The 18738-nt window shown below is 40.4% G+C and overlaps 1 protein-coding gene across 6 annotated transcripts in view; it reads right to left on the bottom strand.

The window, feature by feature from the left end:
* The window catches only part of LOC137281882 (arrestin red cell-like), an 85662-nt gene extending 77232 nt beyond the window's left edge, over positions 1-8430 (bottom strand). For 4 of the 6 annotated variants that reach the window (XM_067813558.1, XM_067813560.1, XM_067813559.1 and 1 more), the window contains exon 1: positions 7784-8414. In XM_067813558.1, coding sequence (XP_067669659.1) covers positions 7784-7857 — 74 coding nt within the window. In that variant the 5' untranslated portion in view covers positions 7858-8414. Of the gene's footprint in view, positions 1-7783 lie in introns of all 6 variants that reach the window. The other 2 variants (XM_067813567.1, XM_067813568.1) reach the window with 1 other exon arrangement.
* Between the last annotated feature and the right edge of the window lie 10308 nt (positions 8431-18738).

Genomic DNA, 18738 nt, shown 5'->3' with positions numbered 1-18738 from the left:
TATGACATGGTGGGGTCACCAGAAATGAGCTCCACACTTTTTACCCATGTGAGGATTTCAACCCAGGTCTTTGGTGTGACGAGCTAATACTTTAACCGCTAGGCTATGCCACTACCCCGATTGAGTGAGAAGGTTTGTGAGAGCATGTGAGAGAGCATGGGTTTATAGTGCTTTACATATTTCTACTAAAGTCAGGATGAATGACACAAGAAAATGCCGGGATTCAAACCAGGTCCTTGGCGTGACAGGTGAACACTTAACCACTAGACTAGCTTCCATAAACACTCTAAGCATGCATGGCACAAATCAAACATACACATTATATCTAAACATATATTCTGATCCATTTTCCTGACAAAAAGTCACAATTTTGCCCTTAGTCTTCCAGGCCATTCAGTAAAGACAAGCATGTTAATCACTAGACTACTCTACTAACCTCTTTTTTCTTAACATACCCCATAAAACTTTAACACATCTAAACACCAAACAAAAGTAAGAACGTCTGGCAGATAAATGGAAGAATTTCACTCATCATACTTAACTGCTGATCAAGCAGAATTATCTTTTCCCATTTAACATATTACAAACTCTCCACAAATACATGGATATACCATTATCATATAATATCAAAAAGCTGTGGCTTAAATACAACTACACATGATATTTTGCTGACTGTGCAGTATCACCACTTTCTAGTCTCACGTCTTACAGATCCAAAACATATACACAATCACACCATTCTCACTAATATCAGAGTGCTGTAGCCGAATAAAAGAATAAATTCTTAAACTATAGAGTTTGATTACACGTATAGTCAAATCCATTATGGCATTTTTTTTCTGAACCACTTCAAACAGGGTCTGCCAGACTACAGAACAATAAACCAATGAGGCGAGGGTTATACAGAACATCAGAGCACCTTCTTCTGGCTGGGTCCCAGAGCAGTGCGCCAGATACAGGACACACATGCCCCTGTGTTACTGGCCCCTAACAACATTTACACTGCAGGCTGCAGGTGCTCTCTAATGTATTAATTCATTATGCCAGCACTATATAAATTTGTGTTTCCAAATGTTGTTCAGTGAGATGAATGATCTGAAAGGAATGGTGAGTTTGGTGAGTTGGGTAGGTGGGTGGGTGGGTGTTTGGGTGAGTGAGTGAGTGAGTGAGTGGTTGGGTGGGTGAGTTTGGTCAGTTGGGTAGGTGGGCGGGTGGGTGTTTGGGTGAGTGAGTGAGTGAGTGGTTGGGTGGGTGAGTTTGGTCAGTTGGGTAGGTGGGTGTTTGGGTGAGTGAGTGAGTGAGTGGTTGGCTGGGTGAGTTGGGTCAGTTGGGTAGGTGGGTGGGTGGGTGTTTGGGTGAGTTAGTGAGTGAGTGAGTGGTTGGCTGGGTGAGTTTGGTCAGTTGGGTAGGTGGGTGGGTGGGTGTTTGGGTGAGTGAGTGAGTGAGTGGTTGGCTGGGTGAGTTTGGTCAGTTGAGTGAGCGAGTGAGATGTTGGGTAGGTGGGTGAGCGAGTGAGTTTGGTCAGTTGAGTTAGTGCATGAATTTCATTTTACGCCGCACTCAGCAATATTCCAGCTATATGGCTGCGGTCTGTAAATAATCAAGGCTGGACCAGACAACCCAGTGATCTACAGCATGAGCACCTGTCTCTGCAACTGGGAACTGATGACGTGTCAATCAAGCCAGCAAGCCTGACCACCCGATACCATTAGTGCCTCTTATCAGTTGTTATGGATTATCTGTTTAAATAAGAATAATATATTCTTGGCAACTAAGCATTACTCAAGAAGATTATATGCTCACATAATTTATCCACGCATATAGTTACAAGCATGGATTTTTCCAGGTTTCTGTTCTTGTCCGCCAATTTAGTTCAATACCTGGGACTTGTTGAGGTTCTCAAGTTCTTTAAAAATTACATTCAATACAATGATGTAACACTATACATTTAAGTCCTTTCCTCATTTTGGTTCTGCTCTCATTAAATGCTATGTCCACAAAGTCACCATATCACTTCAAACTATACTCGTAAGAACTGGATAATCTTTAATGACAATATGGAAACTTTTACTGATGTTGACAATGGAATAAGGGATCTACACAGCTCCCCATCACGTATGGTACTTCTTGCAACAATCATGGTTTTCGAATCCTATAGACCAGTTCTAAGCCATGACATGTTCATAAAACTAAACAATCATCTCTCACAACAAGCATGGTTTCCTAAACACTGGTTCTAAGCCAGATGTTTATGATCACCAACCAGGAAAGTAATCTCTTACAATAAGCATACATTGAAGAAGAGCAATTGTAATCTTCATGGCTCACAAGAGTCACATGCATAGGCACTGAAAACCAGTCGTAACTCAGATCTTCATGGCTCACATGCATAGGCACTGAAAACCAATTGTAACCAAGATCTTCATGGCTCACAAGAGTCACATGCATAGGCACTGAAAACCAGTTGTAACCCAGATCTTCATGGCTCACAAGCAAATGTTGCAGAAGATCAAGTCTCACCCAGATCTGCCCTGTTAGTGTGTCTGTAACCTGTTGAGTCTATCGTCCGCTTATGTCAGTTTCAGATGTACAGAAATCAATACATGCACAGAAATCTCACACCAGAAAGCAGAGCTGTTTAGCCCAGGGCTTCCCTCTAGCACAGATGGTTGACAAGCTGGATTCCCAACAAAGACCTTAACAAATGTCTTATGTTTATGAAATGGTTAAAACAAATCAGTTCAGAGACTGAGCCAAAATCATGACACCTCTATCTTATTGCCTTCTGTTCGTGGCTTGTACAATTATTATCAGGAGACAAACTAAGGTACCAGACAAAACAATATCACAGACCCTTGCATGATGTAGACTACAAGAGTGACAGAGTGACTTCAGTACAGCAATATTCCAGCAAAGTCTTCATGAACATCCTCAACAAAAGCAACATTGTTATTCTCAAGATCATCAACAAAAGCAACATTGTTATTCTCAAGATCCTCAACAAAAGCAACATTGTTATTCTCAAGATCCTCAACAAAAGCAACATTGTTATTCTCAAGATCATCAACAAAAGCAATATTGTTATTCTCAAGATCCTCAACAAAAGCAACATTGTTATTCTCAAGATCATCAACAAAAGCAATATTGTTGCTATCAACATCCTCAAGAAAAGCAACGTTGTCATCCTCATCAAATCCAATACTGTTTTCCTCAAAATGATCAAAGGCAAGCCTTCATGTTTGTATAAACTTAATCAAGATGAGACAAATTTAAAGGAAAAGCAGTCAGGGTCATTCTGGTCTGGTACATCCACGTCAGTCCATCATCGGCTGACTCAAGTTACCACTGATTCTAGCTATCAGTATGATGCTGAATGTAGAACAGTGCACAAACCAGACAGGCATTTCTACATTTGCACTCATCTCAAGCTCAAAACTACCTGCACTTCCACAGACAAGCAAACCATCAATGAAGCTTAATCACTTTTCAGTTTTAATCCACTATGTTCACCTGTCCTTGGCTAACATCCTGATATTGCTACACAATTTGGAGATACTTTCTACACATGAAAAATGTACATCTTTCATATCTCAAAGTAATAAAGTAAAGTAAAGTAAATTTAGCCCCATGTTTAAAAATAATCAACCAAATAGTATAGAAATAATTTGTTACCATATGTAAAACTTCAGACAAATATAGAAGACTTCTTGATTGTCCTAGGCCATTATTACACACATTATATCATATGGCTTGTTACTGTGATTCATCATATATCTTGTTTATGTAACATCTAGCATCTAATTGTCATCATAAAGATCATCTTTGTGTATTTCTGTATCTTTGTACCTTTTATATCTGTAGTGTATAGAATATTGCCACTGTTCCTTACTGGAATGATATGCAATAAATATCTTATCTTATGAAATCTGTGCTTTCAAATCCATCAAATTTGAAAAACCTGTCATTGACTTAGCTTCTGACTATTAACAATTCTGACATAAACAAGCAGGTACATTATTAGCGAACAAGCTCATGGAGACGAGTCTTCAATGGAGTCCCACAAATCTTCAGGAATCAGGGAGGTTAAGACAACAAAACCTTGGCCCTGAGGTGAAGGTTGAAACTACAGACAGTATCCTATGCTGAGAGATAAATGTTTTGTTGCTGACAATATATTATTTTGACATAAACAACCTTCTCCATATAAACAGAACAGGTGCAATATGAGATGGGAGGTAGAAACACGGTTCATCTAGACTTGCTTCATAACAGACTTAGCATTAAAATGACTGTATGCCGACTCCATGGTAAATGAAATGGAACACATTCATCTCACACTATTAGCGACAGAAACAAGAATTCCACTTGTACACAAGTCAGTAAAACAGAAAAAAGCAACCCATTACTCCACAATGTCTCATAATCATTTCTGTTTTCTTGTGCGATTCCTGTAAGAAAATAATAGCACCACTTATCCACTAGTTAAGATAAACAGGGATTTTCCAGACAAACGGACAAGGTCAAAGCTGCTGCTCCATCTTAACCATCATCCAAAGACTTAACACTGCCTGCATTAATTCTATCAGAGCCTAAGCAAGCACAGGTTTAATATACTGAACCTGTTGAAATTTGAAATCTGTGTGTGGAATAAAATACCGAACTCTGATGATAAACCAGCACCTTGACCACTGGGTTATCATCTGAGTATACTAGAGTGTTATCATATTTATTGCACCTGTGAAGATCACTGTTACTATTGGCCTTCAAGTCAGTTCAACAAAGGGATCAGGAGGTCAGTCTTCAAGACTTGGTCGACAGGCAATCATATCCTAATTATGGAGATCAATGCTCATGCTGTTGATCCCTGGTCTACACATGATTATTTACAAGACTGAGGTGATATCAAAGTGTTAAACAACATCAAATATATTTGTAGCCACCAGGCCTAGCACAGATTGGGAGATATACTGGTGGTCGAGTCAATATGTTAAAAGCCACGGTCATCAATAGGCCAAGTGAAGCAGGGTCAATAGGCTGGACATGACTTAATGGATCAGGATATACATTATGGCAAACGGAAATGCTTGAGGACATTTTTCATCCACAGCTCTAGTTCATCTATCCTCCTCCAGTGTCGGCTAACAACACTGGATGTAACAGATATAACATACACTAGGTGATAACAATAAAGACAGGTTATAACATATTTAATAAAGAGACTGAGAAAGTACAATAAATTACAATACTGTATGCCCTAGACATGAAAAATTAGGAGTCATCATGACTCCCTGGTGTAATGAACATGTTTTGGGGAGTCAACTTGAGTATGAAAATTTCATCAAATGTGATTGTTAAGTAACAATGAAAAACAAAGTAAGGCAGGTCAGGTATTTAACCAGCACTGAGCAGTCAACTGGCAAACAACAAACTAAGTAGTTTTACATCAGATTACAAGCTTAGATTATCTGAACTTAGGGCCCAGTAGCATTGTGTCAAAAACAACTCAAGCTTTTACATTCACATAGAATCACAGCGCATTTGAGACAATTGGTGCAACAAATATGCAGGTTTTCTACATCAGGGCAAACACTGCATTAAAGCCTTACATAACACTTTTCTGTATCAAGTGCCCCACAGCAGAAAGTGCCCCTTTGTGTACTCCAGTATAGTGGTACATGTAAAATCACTTGCCCTGATAATTTTTACTCATTACTGTCCAATGTTCTAGGCGGGTTTTAAAATAAACAACATAATTAACATCGGAATGTCAACTGGACACCGGTACAGCATGATATACAAATCGGCTTGCCGGACAGAAAAAAACACTTGACTGGGACATTGGCTAATGGGTTATTTCCACCCCTTCTTTCTTTGAGAATAGCTTAAATTGTCCCTAACCTCAATGCACATTTTGAAAATTCCCTGGTCCTATATTATGGTAAATATGGTATTATAAAGGAGCTGATTTGTTTTGAGCTCACTGTCCTACTGTGATCTGCTCCCTTACCCAGGAAATTAAGGGAACACTTGCGTTTCTTATGTCTTTGCCTGTGTCATATTATTCTAATCGATACACTGCCCAAATGTTGAACTTTTAAGAGAGTTTCAGTTTCAAGCTTAATTCCAAACACTGAATGAGGTAACCATGGAAACAAGTCAAAATGTCCAACGCCCAGGTTTTCGAGGAGACAGTGGCGTTACATTACCCTAGTAAATAATTATGATGCATATCTACACCATGGAAGAACATTAGAAGGAACAATAATCAAGAACACTGTCTGTACCTCCAAGATCCAAGAACAAAATGTCTGCAGAAGAAACAATGTTTTCTGAAAGGTTATGAGATCATATCAGTAATTCCCACTTATTGTAAAACATCTCAGGAGCAAAAAACAAATGGTGAGGACCCAAGGCTTCATCAAGGGATACTGATAGCTGTATTTCATAATTAAAGGGCATAGTTGTCTGGGTCACAACCTCGCATATAACCCAAACTATTCACTTGATGGCTGGAATAGCAGAATATTCCAATGAGCTTTTCAAACAATAACTACGGTAATCAATATATTTTCTAACAACCAGTGTATTGGGTAAAGAACAAATCTGAAGTTTTTGTGATACTCTTTAAGTTTAAATTAAAGTTGATGCAGATTTTCATTCACAACAAACATAGTCCATCGTTGTTCAATGACAAAGGGACATACAGTAATACTATAAATTACCATAAAACAGAAAATAGAATCCCTGACAATGCAACCTAATTTTGAGATTGCTGTTATCAAAACCATAACACATACTTAGGGATTTATAATGCAGACAGTTTGATTGACATACACAATTAGTGTCACTCACTGTCAAACACTTAAGTCCCCAAGATATAGCAATATGTATTGCAACAAGTGTACCTAATTTACTTCCCAGTACACACTCGATATTAGTGTGTAACTTCTAACCACATCCAGCACACACACACATCATCACACAGCACACACACACACATCATCACAAATCAAACCTGGGGGAGCTGTTATAGAATATGTTTACCAAGAGAAAATAATATGGGATATGCTAGTCTAACCCTGACACTACCAACCACAAGTGTTGAGGAGGAACGAGAGATCAGTGAAATGATTCTAAAGAATATTTCTTGAGATATATTCATTTTTTTCTAAACATTTTAAAGATAACAAACATTTTCTATATTTACAAATTGGGTTTGTACTATTCTGTAAAGATATGTTTTATAGTCTTATCACATTTAAGAATGTACAATGAATGAGTGATTCAACAGTAATTAATCTGCAAAGAATGGAATACATTAGTATACTCCTGGTAAATACCAAGTGATAATGCTTAGCATGGATTGTCTATAATCCCAAGACCTAACCATCACTAAGGCTGTACCACCTGTCAACTGCTTCTCTTGCCTGCATCAACAACATTATATATATTTGCATTGTTTTCCAAGCAAGTAGCAGAATCAAAACAACAAAGTACGACAACAGCCCCGTGCTATAACAACAATACACACACTGAACAGTAAGCGTAACGGTAGCAGTTTAGAAATGGAATTATGTATAGTGTATTGACATCAGAGGTCTGAATAACATTATGATGAAGCTCAACACGAACGCCATCCAAACATACACACAGGTTCCCGGAACTCACGACACAACATCGTTTCACACCGTTCACCCAAATTACACGTCGAAACTGGTAAATTTAGTATTTGCTGGATACCAGGGTTGGAACTGCACAAAATTTATCAAGATCAATTTCTTACCGTGTTCCTTGTTTTTTCTGTGGGTCATCAGTCGAGCTCTCCATAGGCCCGTTTTGTCCAGCGTTTGAAGCCATCAAAAGATAATATAAAATCTTCCTGCTCCGTCCTTCGTTGAACTAGACACCTCCACAGGGGGATGGCACGTAAGACCTTGCTAAAAGCTCAATTATGTCAAATGAGGGATTCTGTCGCTCACAGAATGGCCGATCTTCAGCACAAATGGTGATGCAAATTATCCCAGAAGATTTATCGCTTGCCGACGCTGTGTTTGCACATACACGGCACCACTACCTCCATAGAATATACAAATCCAAACGTACGTAGTAGTTACGAAATTCAAGAAAACAGACACAAAAACGGCGTGTTTATACCGCTCAACGACAACCCAGCACTATGGTCGATGTCATGGCGGATAGGGTTGAGCTCAATTTAGCTCGCCAAAAATTCTGTCAGTGTGCTGGGCGATAGCACACTTGCTCTTTCCTTTTCGCTGCGATTTCGCACGACTAAAAATAATATCAGTGTCTAATCACCCGAAACACGGGATGCACTTCTTTATACCGACCACTAAGCCTAAATTATGTCAGCATCAATGTCATAATACACAAGCTCGTGCAACTGTTCTGTTGTTAATAGCGAGGTCATGTGACTGACCTCCATACAGTATGAATGACGTCAAGGGGTTTCCTCGCCAGTGTGCTCCACGGGCTGCCGGGATTCCCCAACCTATTTTAGTGTGTCTCGCGCACCTTGGTGCACCTGCACGGGATGCCCTTTGACGTTGAAACTCATTCTTTAAAATTTTGACACTGTCTTTAGATTTGATCTGGGAAATGCTTCAAGTCACGCGCTTGAAATTTCCTTCTTTGTAAGAACTAAAATGTAAGATATAATCGTATGAGGAAGTTGAAGGTTTAAAAACAAGGTTGTAATATATCGGTCAACTGGCTTGATATCATGTGTCAGTTGAACTTATTCACGAATTTCAATTATTTATTTCTGTCGGATAAACTAACAGATATCATGTTCACCGTTCAGGATTTGAACGCATGTGGTCGCTATTTTCCATAATTATTTTTGTAAATGTGTAATTATTTGTAGGATACTAATTTTGGTAAGTTTATTTCAGGATTTATAATTGCTTTAACTCAAATATCTGTGGAGTTGCATATACCTGCATTTAGAACTGTGATAATATATTTGTTACCCTGTTTCATCCCCAATACACCCTGCACCGCCATATTTTCCTATCCATCTAGCAGTAAGTGTACTACTGCAGTCTAAGATAAACCAAGTGTGGATTTTTGACAGGTTCAAGTTTTGAGTTCTGAGTCTCCTGAGTTTTTCAGAAACTTTTCTTTTCACGTATCGAAATGTGTCTATCATTAAGTAAATCGGAAGGCACTCTATGGTATTAATCCATAACAATAATCACATATGATATGGGAATTTCTAATTGGTCCAGGGGCAGTAGTGTAGCCTAGTGGTTAAGGTGTTCGCTCGTCACACTGAAGACCCGGGCACAATTTCCCACATGGGTACTATGTGTGAAGCCCATTTCTGGTGTCCCCCGCGCGTTATTGCTGGATTTAAAGAACCATGTCCCTACTGTCAGACAGTGGGTTTAAAGAGCAAGAATATTATTATCGGACAGTGGGTTTAAAGAGCAACAGTATTATTGTCGGAAAGAGCAATAGCATTAATAACAGACGGTGGGTTTAAAGAGCAATATCCCTAATGTTGGGCGGTGGGTTTAAAGAGCAACAGTATTATTGTCGGACAGTGGGTTAAAGGAGCAATATTCCTATTGTCGGACAGTGGGTTAAAGGAGCAACAGTATTATTGTCGGACAGCGGGTTAAAGGAGCAATATTGCGATTGTCGGACAGTGGGTTAAAGGAGCAACAGTATTATTGTCGGACAGCGGGTTAAAGGAGAAATATTCCTATTGTCGGACAGTGGGTTAAAGGAGCAACAGTATTATTGTCGGACAGCGGGTTAAAGGAGAAATATTCCTAATGTCGGACAGTGGGTTTAAAGAGCAATTCTCAATGTCAGGCAGAGAGTTTAATGATCAATAATCTAAATCTAAATGTTTTGGCTTGAATTTTTTGGTTTTGTTTGTTGTTATGCGGTATCTAAATATACTGGAGACTGGACTAGACAATCCACTGATCAACACCGTGAGCATCGATTTACCCAACTGGGATATGATAACGGGTTAACCAAGTCTGCGAGTCTGACCACCCGATCCCGTTAGTCGTCTCTTACAAGCACGGTTCGCTGACGACCAATTCCAACCCGGATCTTCACCTACAGGGTTGGAGCAACATCTGATCGTAAACATCGTGCGAGTGATTACCCACTTCATACAGGCTGGCTAGGCAGATGGAACGTTTTGTCCAAGGTTTAGCCCGACATTCACGTTTATCAAGCGTTTATGTCGAGGTATTGCAACGTAGATGTATCCCTATTGCTATACATCTTAAAGAAGAATTCGAGAGAACTGCAAGAATATGCTGGGTCATCAGATGCACACTAATTTCTTTTTAATTCAAAAAGTAATCTCCATTAAGTCTGTTATTCCAAATGCCCTGACTCTAAACTCCATTGTAACACAGGGTGTGTGTAAAGCAAATGACTCGAGGGCCTCTGATACGAACAATATTTACGAACATTATTTATGTGTGAGTTCATACGGAAAACAATAAGCCCAGCTTCGGTCCTTTGTCACGACGGGACTCGCCCACATGGCTTCGCTTCCGGCTTTCTTGCCTGGATCCCTGGGTATAGTGCGCCTTTTTGTTTACGTGTTAGCGCAGAGCACCCTGGAAACCACACTGAAACTAAATCGTCACTGTCTCAAAGGACGGGGTGCATCCATGTCAGAAATATGTTTTTACTTCCGACCTGAACATATTTTTCAGAAACAACCAATTAATCACAGCGCATCCGACAATAAGTTGCTGACCTGCCCAGTTGTTGAACATGAAAGGCTGTGGATCATGTCTTAACTACACTGGGATGAGGTACGCCTACTAAATGTAATTAGTAGACGTGCTCTGAGTCTCTGAATATATACACTTATGTTAGAAACAAATAATTCTATTTAGATTGAAAAGGAGCCCCAGTGACGAGGGGATTTGGGATATAAAGGGATATGCACCTGCTTCTTTTAGGCTTCAACATACCAGAAGGGACGGGGCATAGGGGGAAATAATGCGGTTCAGAGACTGTGGTTACGACAAACCAGTTAGTTGTCCCAGGTGTGGGACAGTGGTCTGTACTTATTCGTGTCTAAAACATACTATCTGGTGACTGACGTCATGAATATCTAGTCACACAAATGGGGTACCGAGACACGGACAACGTTCGTGACATCCATAACTGGATTATCTGGTCCAGGTTCACTAAAATATAGACCGCCGTCGTATAGTTGGAAAAATGCTGAGTGCGGCGAGTAGCAGCAAACAAGAAATATACTTCGTTCCCCAAATGCGGAAAATTCGATATTAATGAACTGTCACGCACGCACCCACCCCCTCTCTTTCTCTCATTTCCCCGACCCTTGAAGGTCCCGGGGTAGAATGGGCCTTCAGCAAGCCATGCTTGCCATAAAAGGCGACTATGCTTGTCGTAAGAGGCGACTAACGGGATCGAGTGGTCATCCCCGCTGACTTGGTTGACACATGTCATCGGTTCCCAATTGCGCAGATCGATGCTCATGTCGTTGATCACTGGATTGTCTGGTTCAGGCTCGATTATTAACAGACCGCCGCCATATAGCTGGAATACTGCTGAGTGTGGCGTGAAACTGAACTCACTCACTCACTTATCCCCCCCCCCCCCCTTCCCCCGCCCTCACTCTCTCACGCACGCACGCACGCACGCACGCAGGTACTCCCCTACTCTTACCCACTCTAAAATGCCATTTCATTTTATTTCTTTTATATATATATTTATTGTTAATTCAAGTAGACATGATACAAACGCGTCTTTTCGATCGTATATAATTACATGGTCTACGTTTTTACTTAAAAGAAAAGTAAAATTTTACGTAGAATATCGTCGACATGACCAAGGGTAGTTTGACATTGACATTTATTTTCCTGTTCAGTATACAATCAAATTCCGATTATGCAGACAAAACAGATCACGTGATGTGCCCTTTGATCGACCGCATCCAGGTAACAAGCCTTGGTTAATATCCTGAGTGCCCGGATGTGGAAGTTTGGTGACTGTGTTCCGCGAACCTGTTTCCTAAAGGTAAATATGCACGTGGAAATAAATCATATTCTGTAAATCGCAGTGACAGGTGCTCGATAAGGAATTGATTGGCTGGTGTGACAGTATTATATTACAGGTATTGTTGTGTTGATTTTTATATGGCTTTATTAATTTTTCAGCTTTTGAATTTGGTATCAGATTTTCATATCGTTAACCTTCATGTATGCTGAAAGTATAGCCGACCATTATTAAGAATATACCATACGAGTGGAGGTATATCTGAGCGTCTTGATATGAAACTGTCAGCCCTGTGACGGGGAAGACAGCTGTGAACGTCTCATCATCAGGGAAATGATCATTCATACTCTATTGGTACAGTAAGCCTATTGTAAGTAGTATTTTTGTATACTGTATGACACGAACCTTACAGAAAGCGGATTCTCTCTACTGATGTCTGCGTGGCGGTGGGCTAGCCTAGTGGTTAAAGCGCTCGCTCGTCACACCGAAGACACGGGTTCGACTCCTCATAAGGGTATAATGTGTGAAGCCCACTTCTGGTGACCGCCGAGGTGATATTGCCGGAATACTGCTCAAAGCGACGTAAAATTAAACTCACTCAAATGTCTCCCTATGTACAAGTATGTGATCAGTGATAAGTAAAGCCCTTAATACCTGCACGGAATGGGCACATTAACCCTCATATTAACCCACATTACAAAACCATCGACAATAAATAATATATCATACGTACAGATGGGTATATCGTGTATGTTCATCATTGCCTCATCCAAAGACACTATGCATTAAGAGTTAGTATTCCGACTATCAAATTTCAGACCACACCTAAACCATTTACAAAATACCATATCTTCCCACTTAAAGGGTGTGGCAGGAGAGGAAGATGTCTATATTACCTGTCTTTTTCGGAACGTATTGAATTTCGATTGTATATCCGCCCGCCTAATTGTTCTTTCAGATTGTCCCTTGATAGAACGAGGCTCTCAGGTTTGTTCCTGAACACAATTTCAGCGAACGCTGTGTTGATTGTAACAGCTTTAACACAGATTTACCATTTTGTCTTCGTGTTACTGTGGTGCCAACAATCTTTGTATAAGACAGGCTTACCATTGTGTCTTAGTGTTACTGTGATACCAACGATCATAGTTTAACATAGATTTACCATTTCCTCTTGATGCTACAGTGGTGTCAACGATCATAGTTTAACATAGATGTACCATTTCCTCTTGGTGCTACAGTGGTGTCAACGATCATAGTTTAACAAGGATTTACCATTTCCTCTTGATGCTACAGTGGTGTCAACGATCATAGTTTAACAAAGATTTACCATTTCCTCTTCGTGCTACAGTGGTGTCAACGATCATAGTTTAACATAGATTTACCATTTCCTCTTGGTGCTACAGTGGTGCCAACGATCATAGTTTAACAAAGATTTACCATTTCCTCTTCGTGCTACAGTGGTGCCAACGATCATAGTTTAACATAGATTTACCATTTCCTCTTGGTGCTACAGTGGTGCCAACGATCATAGTTTAACATAGATTTACCATTTCCTCTTGGTGCTACAGTGGTGCCAACGATCATAGTTTAACAAAGATTTACCATTTCCTCTTGGTGCTACAGTGGTGTCAACGATCATAGTTTAACATAGATTTACCATTTCCTCTTGGTGCTACAGTGGTGCCAACGATCATAGTTTAACATAGATTTACCATTTCCTCTTGGTGCTACAGTGGTGCCAACGATCATAGTTTAACATAGATTTACCATTTCCTCTTGGTGCTACAGTGGTGCCAACGATCATAGTTTAACAAAGATTTACCATTTCCTCTTGGTGCTACAGTGGTGCCAACGATCATAGTTTAACATAGATTTACCATTTCCTCTTGGTGCTACAGTGGTGTCAACGATCATAGTTTAACATAGATTTACCATTTCCTCTTGATGCTACAGTGGTGCCAACGATCATAGTTTAACAAAGATTTACCATTTCCTCTTGGTGCTACAGTGGTGTCAACGATCATAGTTTAACATAGATTTACCATTTCCTCTTGGTGCTACAGTGGTGCCAACGATCATAGTTTAACAAAGATTTACCATTTCCTCTTGGTGCTACAGTGGTGCCAACGATCATAGTTTAACATAGATTTACCATTTCCTCTTGGTGCTACAGTGGTGCCAACGATCATAGTTTAACAGATTTACCATTTCCTCTTGGTGCTACAGTGGTGCCTACACATATGCTATAAAACAGATTTACCATTGTGTCTTAGTGCTAAAGTGGTGCCAACAATTGTAGCATAACACTGATTTATTATTGTGTCTTAGTGTTACGATGGTGCCAACAATCATAGTATAACACCGATTTACTGTTTTGTCTTAGCGCTGCTGTGATGCCAATAATGATTGTATAAGACGGACTTACCATTGTGTCCTAGTGCTAAAGTGATGCCAACACTCACAGTATAACATCGATTTACGATTATCGTTTTAGTGCTCCTGTGGTGCCAAAAATCATAGTATAGCAGATTTACCATTGTGTCTGAGTGTTAATGTGGTGTCAACACTCACGCTATAACACAGATTTGCTATTGTGTCTGAGTGTTAATGTGGTGCCAACACTCACACGATGACACGGATTTGCTATTGTGTCTGAGTGTTAATGTGGTGCCAACACTCACACGATGACACGGATTTACTATTGTGTCTGAGTGTTAATGTGGTGCCAACACTCACACTATGACACAGATTTACTATTGTGTCTGAGTGTTAATGTGGTGTCAACACTCACGCTATAACACAGATTTGCTATTGTGTCTGAGTGTTAATGTGGTGCCAACACTCACACGATGACACGGATTTACTATTGTGTCTGAGTGTTACCTGGGTGCCAACACTCACACTATGACACAGATTTACTATTGTGTCTGAGTGTTAATGTGGTGCCAACACTCACACTATGACATAGATTTACTATTGTGTCTGAGTGTTACCTGGGTGCCAACACTCACACTATGACACAGATTTACTATTGTGTCTGAGTGTTACCTGGGTGCCAACACTCACACTATGACATAGATTTACTATTGTGTCTGAGTGTTACCTGGGTGCCAACACTCACACTATGACACAGATTTACTATTGTGTCTGAGTGTTAATGTGGTGCCAACACTCACACTATGACACAGATTTACTATTGTGTCTGAGTGTTAATGTGGTGCCAACACTCACACTATGACATAGATTTACTATTGTGTCTGAGTGTTACCTGGGAGCCAACACTCACACTATGACACAGATTTACTATTGTGTCTGAGTGTTAATGTGGTGCCAACACTCACACTATGACACAGATTTACTATTGTGTCTGAGTGTTAATGTGGTGCCAACACTCACACTATGACATAGATTTACTATTGTGTCTGAGTGTTAATGTGGTGCCAACACTCACACTATGACACAGATTTACTATTGTGTCTGAGTGTTAATGTGGTGCCAACACTCACACTATGACACAGATTTACTATTGTGTCTGAGTGTTTATGTGGTGTCAACACGAGAACATAGTGGAGAACAGGTCTCCATGTTGTGAACACGTGGGGATTCCTTTCAAGAACAGGTCCCCAGTTCCCCATGTTGTAACTGTACGGGGATTTCTGTCTGTTGGTACACTATGGACGTCGTCTGTAGTTATCAACAGTTGGATCGACGCGTCATGGACGTCGTGGGTAGTTGTTAACGTCATAAACCAATGGTCTCAGGCGTCAAGGACGTCGTGGGTAATTGCCAACGTGATAAACGACTGGATTGACGCGTCATGGACGTTGTGGGTAGTTGTCAGCGTCATAAACCACTGGTTTAACGAGTCGTGGACGTCGTGAAGAACCACTGGTTTAACGAGTCGTGGACATCGTGAAGAACCACTGGTTTAACGAGTCGTGGACGTCGTGAAGAACCACCGGTTTAACGTCACAATTAACGTGGACACGTTGTAAACACGCCTCTTGCTGACGGATATCCAAGACTGCGACATATCGATAGCCTGTAAGAGAGAAACTGTAATAAACCAAACCCCTACAGCGGCCATGATGACCTGGCGTCAGTCACGTGACCCTCTCCTCTACACGACGTTTAACGGTTCTCGTACAATACATCAATGCCGCAATGTTACATTACTGCCTAACTCGGTGCTTTGGTTCAAAGATTTCCCTGAGGCGACGAGTTATAGATTTTCGTAAATTAAATACATTTCTGATAATAAATACAATTAGTTGTCTCAAAACAGTTTCAACGCTGCAAGTGTTCCTAGGGCTAGTCATTTTTTACATTAGGCTTGTCATGTACGAGTCATGGCCTGCAGGTGCGTGCCTAGTGTGGCCTCAAATTATGGAATGAAATCATCAGAAACATCGGGTGCAAGAGACGATTGTCATCCACAGCCGGGAGCATCTCACCACAGATTTTTAGATTTTCTATGAACCTAGCACTAATCGTTACTTTTAAACTGGTTCATTTAATCTAAAGCGCTACATAAGAGCAGACTAGGTGGTACTTGCAGAGACAACATTCTCATAGACTTAAACGTACCTTGGCATGTGCGCGGTAATTAACCTAATTAGCTCATTAGAGACAATTCTCGATGGTATTGAGATAGCACCTCCATGAAATCCCGCCCACCCATGTCTGCGGGCTACTGACAACACTCCGACACAGCGTATTTAGCATAGGATAGGTTTCAAAGCGAATCCTGATTTGCTGTAGGGAGTTTCTAATTACCGCTGACGCATGGTTGATGGTTGGTCTTTCTTTGGCCTTGTTGAACGAAAAACAACTTATGCAATACACCCATGAAGTAATTTCCTGTGGTATATTGACATTGTCTTCGACGCTGCAGTTATTGGTTTGTGTGGTGCACGACACTATGATTCTTTGAATAACTAAAAGTGGCCATAAATATACATTGCGAATACCCAAAATGGTAATACTGTTTGTTATGGTAGACAACAAACGTTAGGGATCATGAATGTTTTTGGCAAAGGCTGGGCACAAAATTGCATGTGAACAAAACCCTATGGGAGGTTTTCTGTTTCACCCCTGCGTCTATCACCTGTAGAGATGGGAAGAACGATGTCTTTTCACCATCCACTCTTGTTTGTTCTTTAAGGCAGCGGTCAACAATATTCCAGATATATTGCGGTTTTCTGTAAATAGACCAGTCTGACCCATTCAACATCGTGTGCATCGACCCCTCCACTGCGATAGCCTACGGTGTCATGTGTCAACCATGTCAGGGTGTCTGACCACAGGATCCCGTTAGTCAGCGCTTACAAGCATGGTGTTGGTGGTGTTGGTGGGGTTTACTGAAAACCAAATGTAACCCCGATCTTCACGGGTTGTAACAGGTTTATATTAAGTGATAAACTATTCACTAAACATTCATCAAACTTCAAGAAAAGGCTTAGACGTCATATCCAAAGAGAAAACGGTATGTTATGAAAACCGCTGGTATCGAAGCATAGTGAGATGATAAAGGCATGTGCCCGCCTACTGCTTGACAGTATCAGATGAGCCAGCGCAGTGAACGTGTTTGTGACAAGCAGGCGGGGCAAGTAATCTGGACGAACATACTTGGTTGTTACAGGTAGATTAACGATTAAGCAAGTGCATTACATGCTGACCGTGGCGTGAAATCAATACCGCTACTGTTTAACACGTGTCTCGTAGAGAGGTTTAGTTAAGCAAGATTCCATCACGACACGATTTGCACGAGGAAACTGAACGTTTCAATATTTAGACGACAACCTGTGTCCCCCTTGTTTCAAATGGAATGTTCTGTAAGGCGTTCCCATATATGCAAATTTGGGTCATTTGTCAAATCATGGCTCATCTAATACTTGTCAAGCAGTACTTGTATAGTCAGAATTAGGGTTGCGCAATATGACCGGTTTACCGGTTTAGACATGAAATCGACACGTACTGCGATAATCTGATCGAAAACCGGTATTTCGACATGCATTCTGAAAACCTCGGAGCACTCGAAAAAAAATCGTCGGATATTTCCGTTTTTCACACCGGAAGTCAATTTAAGATCTGGTTAAAGAGTGTTCTTAATTTTTGTTCAAGTCTTTCGCAATGTTTTGTATCTGAATGTTATAAATATTTACTTATTAATGACCTGTGATCTCTGGTATGCACTGACCAGGTCAAGTTGCTATCTAAAGAGTGGAGAAACTGGTTCAAACTGATAACCAATGTGTTGATGTTAAAGTATTATTTTCCTTGTTTCCATGTACTAGTTATTTTGACACGATTAAAAGTTTTTATCAACGCATAATCAAGCATGGTGATTTTGTTGTGTTTTTGCTTAATAAATCAAGCACTAGCTCGATCAAAACTATTTTTTGTGAAAAGATTATTCTTGCAATATGTTACAGTACGTATGGTAATATATGCTTTCGGATCGCAGTACATCGCAATATGAAAAATTGTCTGTAATACCAGGGATAATCTACAACAGAGATAGGTCACTCCCTTGCTTTCTTTACCATTTGTACTCATTAACGTGTGCCTCGTCATGCACCAACGCACACAGTGACTTGGCTCGTTTCCAGCGCAACTTCAGCTGTGTTTAACCAGAGAGACTATATATAGAGAGAGTTGTAGATTATCCCTGGTTTAACAGAACTTCAGTCAGTTTATTGTATCAGCCGG

This window comes from Haliotis asinina, chromosome 4, assembly GCF_037392515.1.
Source record: "Haliotis asinina isolate JCU_RB_2024 chromosome 4, JCU_Hal_asi_v2, whole genome shotgun sequence".
Lineage (NCBI taxonomy): Eukaryota > Metazoa > Mollusca > Gastropoda > Lepetellida > Haliotidae > Haliotis > Haliotis asinina.
Note: the sequence above shows the minus strand (reverse complement) of the source record. Positions and strands in the feature narration are given on the sequence as shown.